This window comes from Lipotes vexillifer, unplaced genomic scaffold (genome assembly GCF_000442215.2).
Source record: "Lipotes vexillifer unplaced genomic scaffold, Lipotes_vexillifer_v1.1 scaffold1008, whole genome shotgun sequence".
Taxonomy (NCBI): domain Eukaryota; kingdom Metazoa; phylum Chordata; class Mammalia; order Artiodactyla; family Lipotidae; genus Lipotes; species Lipotes vexillifer.
The window spans coordinates 516851-521900 of NW_006772616.1; the positions used below are offsets into that span (position 1 = coordinate 516851).

The 5050-nt window shown below is 37.7% G+C and overlaps 1 protein-coding gene across 1 annotated transcript in view; it reads right to left on the minus strand.

Moving 5' to 3' along the window:
• The window catches only part of FRMD4B (FERM domain containing 4B), a 187947-nt gene that overhangs the window by 19588 nt on the left and 163309 nt on the right, over positions 1-5050 (minus strand). Inside the window, exons 13-17 of the mRNA XM_007447648.1 lie at positions 4070-4208; positions 3451-3592; positions 2194-2327; positions 1978-2097; positions 586-814 (exon numbers count right to left, since the gene is read on the minus strand). Of these exons, the coding sequence (XP_007447710.1) occupies positions 586-814; positions 1978-2097; positions 2194-2327; positions 3451-3592; positions 4070-4208 (764 nt within the window). The remainder of the gene's footprint in view (positions 1-585; positions 815-1977; positions 2098-2193; positions 2328-3450; positions 3593-4069; positions 4209-5050) is intronic.

Here is a 5050-nt window from a genome sequence, read left to right on the forward strand (position 1 = left end):
TTTCCCAACCAGTCTTTGTGTGTACATAATTATACAATGTCAGGACCATGTTATGGTTACAATTTTGTATTCTGCCCTCTGCATTTCATAATATAAGATCAACATATGCCCATATCTTTAAAAAGCCTCCATAAATGACAATAACTGTAAGAGCTCTTTTCTATTCACAGATGTTGGATAGGTCCTTAAGAAAATGTATGGTCTGCTGCATTAAAAACCTTTGAGAAACTACTAGGTAGGGCCCAGCTCTCTTAATATCCTGTGTTTTCAAATGTATTTCTTGCAATGACATCAAGCCAGTTAAAGGTGAATCCGTCTTATTAGGAACCAACATTGCTATGAAAGCTCTTTCATGCTGAAAATTAAAGCAGTGCAATAGTATAGTATTACAATAGTAAGAAGGTCACTAAAAACCAAGTTAACATACATGTAAGACTGAAATTCCAAACTATTTTTATCCTAAGAAACTCATAATTAATCCTGTTCTTTCTTTTGTCTCTTACCAAATTAACTGATCTGGAAATGGTACATTCCATCAAGAGGACTGACTTATGTGACTCTAAAAAAACCTTACTAATTACTAACCTGGTAAGATAACTGTTGCTTTCTGGCTGGGTTTCTTTCCACATCTAATTCGGTATTCATTTATTGCATTTTCAATCTCCTGAAGCTTTTTCACTGCATCCGTGTAATCTTGCTTTCGTTTTTTCTTCACAGTTTTACAAAGATCTGGCTCGTTGGCAAGTTTCTTTGCAGCTTCAACCAGCTTTTGCTGTATTAGGAAATTGCTCTCCAGTTCTTGCAAAGCAGGGTCCTGCATTTACATGATGATACTGTTTTATTTTTAGGGACACACACAGTCGCTGTGATATGTACTAGATAATAAAATTTCTCTTTCTCATGCGTGCTCAAATCAGATGCTCTCTGAGAATAAAATCCTCCTAAGTTTTACTGCTTAGGTATTCTCAAACACTTTCCTAGAAAACAAGACCTCCCTCCTCCATTTACTTTAACTGAATAGTCTAACTCTCTGTCCTTTTCAAAGAAGGGAATGGCCTTCCATTCATTCTGTTGGTTGGATGAAGATCATATTTTTCAAGAAGGGATGCTTCACCCAAGATTCATAGCCAGAGAATATGCTATATTCACATGCACAGCTTTAGAAACAGATAAATTGAGGTTTGATTCCTCTTTCTGGGTGATTCCTGGTTGCATGACCCTGGACATATGGCTTAATTTTTAATGCTTCGATTTGTTTTTCATTTTTAAAAGGGAGATAACACCCACCTTACGAAAGTATGGTGAAGATTAAAGGAAATAATGTATGTGCATTGCTTAGCTCAGAGCTGGGTATACAGTGAACACTCAATAAATAGCAATGCTCACTTTATTATTAATGGAAACTGCTATCATTTTCTAAAGCCAAGATGGCTAAACTTCTGCAAGAAACACGAGTAGGGTCATAGTGTCCGATGGCATGCAGATGAGAACTACAAATATTTTAACAAATATTTTAACTTTATTATACCCAAGTGCTATTACATGTGTTATCTCACTGAATACTCCTTGCATCCCTCAGAGGGAAGAACAATCATTACCCCCATTTTATTGATGAGAAAACCCAAGAATTGAGACTTCACAGAGGGTCAACGATTTGCCAAAGGCTACTTGGTTTTAAGTGGGAGACTCTAGTGCTGGAAGTCTTAATTCTTATAATAATATTTCTCAATTTATAAACATTTAGAGTTCACTTAGTGCTCTGTCTGTCTGGTGGGGGTAAAGTCACGAGAGAGAACTCAATTTTAACTAGATTGTGCATGAAAGAAAGAATTCAACTTGGTCTCCATGATCACTTTTAACTGGTGAGATAAAAACATACAGCAGTAACTCAAAAACCAAAGGAACAAGTCAGCCACACTGAACTGACAGCATTTCTGTCTCATTGTTGATAGACACGCTCAGAGCTGGTGCTCATACCTCTTCACTTGGCAGCAAGTTGTCATCTAATTTGAATGCGGTACCTACACGCCTTCTGACGTGAGGAGGTTTCTCACCTATGTTCAGTGGATACTCCTTTGGCATTTTGCCTGTGAGCTCCTGTAAAACAGGACAGAACCGAGAGGGAGATCACTGACCCTGGCTGGAACTGTCAAACACGATTTGAAGTGCTCCCCAAGAGCAGAAGGCACTTACAGCCTCCCGCAAACAGATCTTCTTAAGCTCTTCAACTTTTTTCAGAAGTTTTTCTTGCAACAGCTTTTCCTTCTTCTTGAGTTCAAGGATTTTCTCTCTCTTTTGCTCCTCACTGACTTCTGAGTCTTGAGAACCTGGGGGGGATTGGGAGGGAGGGCAGAGAAGGTTTACACACAGCATGTTTCCTTCCTTTTTTTTTACGGTAAGCGGGCCTCTCACTGTCGTGGCCTCTCCCTTTGCGGAGCACAGGCTCCAGACGTGCAGGCTCAGCGGCCATGGCTCACGGGCCCAGCCGCTCCACGGCATGTGGGATCTTCCCGGACCGGGGCACGAACCCGTGTCCCCTGCATCGGCAGGCAGACTCTCAACCACTGCGCCACCAAGGAAGCCCATTTCCTTCCTTTTTAAAGGACAAGGGATTTTTAAGCCAAACCTGCTGTTTAATAATAGTTTATTTCTTTTCTCCTTGTTTCTGAAAATAATAAAAGGAAACTGGAGAACATTTTCTCATGCTTCTGGGCATCAAACAGAGCCTGGTAATAATATATGCCTTTTGCATTTTGGCTCAGTCATTTTAGAAGCAATGATAAAATGCTTAGTGTTTCAGACACACCCAAGGAAGAAATTCATTTTTCTGAGCAGGAGAGAAGGTAAGATGTTCCTTGAGACAGTTGTTTAGAATGTTCTTTTAGAAAGTAAGCAAGGCAAAGGAATATTCTATGCTTCAGGTTCACAAGCTGACAACGGGATTTTGATGAGAAATTATTTTTAGTGAAGTTATGTATACTTAGTGAGAATCTTATCCAAAATTTCTACAGAGGAAGGGTTTAGGCAAAAATCACTTTGGGGGTGAGGTGGGTTTGAAGGCTGTAGTCATGGTTCAATTTATGTTAAATGGAGAATTAGACAACTGTTTGTATCAAAAACTACATATTGGGGAAAGAAAAAGCTTATGAACCTTATGGGGAGAAAATATTCTTGCAAGCTACCCTGAGGCACTCACTATCTTAGTATCTATTGTTAATTATACAACCTGACTTTACTATTTAACTTTCTTCATACTCTTTTTTTTTCTCTTCATACTCTTTTAAAAATTAATTGCAAAATTTATTCAAAACCGCAATATATTGTAGGTTCCATATGCTTATTTATTCCCAAAATAATGGGTTAAAAGACACATTTGAAAATGGTTTACAACGAAAAATATGTGAAATAACATAAAGATCGCTTGCACGCTCTCTAATCCAAAAATATTACCTGAGGAGATTAAACTGCCGTTGCTTGCCATGATGAACTGACTTTTTGCCTCTAGTGTCACCATTTTGGAGACCCTTGGTGTTCCCGTCTCAGTCAAATCCATTGCAATATCGTCTAAACTCCTGGCCGAAGGAATTTTTGCCTAATATAACATTGAAATGGAATTCATTCAGTTAAACCTATTTCAAATTAATAAAGCAATTCAGTTACTATGGAATAAAAATGTCAACACAGAGGACAATATAGAATTTTTATATACAAAAGTGATATTTTTCAGAACAAAAATATAAGATTTCAGCTTTGCATTTAAAACGTTTTAGTAACTAGGCATGATTCTTTCTCGTAGTAGAGTTCAATCATTAACATTAAAACATCCTGAGTGTACACACATACATGCATGCCACAAAGTTGGCAAATCTTACAGTTTTCAGATCAGGTTATACGTTGCCCGTTTTTTAAACGTAAAAAAAATTAAAACAATTGGTAGTAAAGCTTAAAAAAACAAAACTCGAGGAACAAAAACCCATATGCTTGCATCTTTTCTGAGAAAGCTTATCTTGAGAACACAAAGCCAATGAGGGACAGGACTGTCCTTACAGAAATGCTTCTAGTTACTTACTTTGCTTTGCTTCCGGTCCAAGTAAAACTGATGCTGACTAATCGCCATTACCCAGATGGACTTGATGAGAGAAGAGTTCGCATACCACGTTTGCACAAAGAGGCCACTTTGCCCAAAGGTCCTTCTGGATACTGAAATTCTGAAAGATTAAGGAAAGCACTCAAACAATCTGTCTCTGGCCCAGCACAACATAAAATGTACCCAGTGGGTAATATAAAAAAGCTTCCCCTTAATTGTTTTGGCTCTGCCATACTCTTTTGCTGTCAGGGGCCAAGCTTCTGACCTTCTCCTTTTATGAGAAAACCAATCCCACCTGAGTAATAGCTTTCTGTCAAAGCAGCATATTAAACAACACATTCACACACTCAAAAGCAGATGAGAAAATGGGAAGAGAATTTGAAAAAGAACAGATACATGTATATGTATAACTGAATCACTTTGCTGTACACCTGAAACTCATACAACATTGTTAATCAACTATGCTCCAATATAAAATAAAAATTAAAAAATAAATTAATTTAAAAAGGAAAATGATTACTAATATACCAACTGTATAATATTTTAGAAGAACCTAAGTCTAGTATGGTCATGTGCATAAATACACACATTCTGCATTCTGTATAGAAGCATGATATTGGAAATAATAGAAATTAAATATTTTAAAAAAGCATCAGATGAGAATTAGCCACATTGGAGGCTGTAATAAAAACATTTAGTTAAAGACTATAGGATGTGCGATCATCACAAGAAGGCGGGAATAAATGTGATAATATTTTAAAGACATAGCAACCAGGATCTGCGGGATCAGCACCTTCCTTAAGGTAAGAGAGCATCTCAGGTCTAGGTAGAATTGTCTGGCTCTGGCACTATCAGAGGATGAACATAATAATATGATGCATGTCCAAAACTGGTCCAGAGTACTGCTTATGCACCAGATGAAAAGGGGAGAGAGGGTCAGAGCAAGGGAGAGAAAGATGGGGG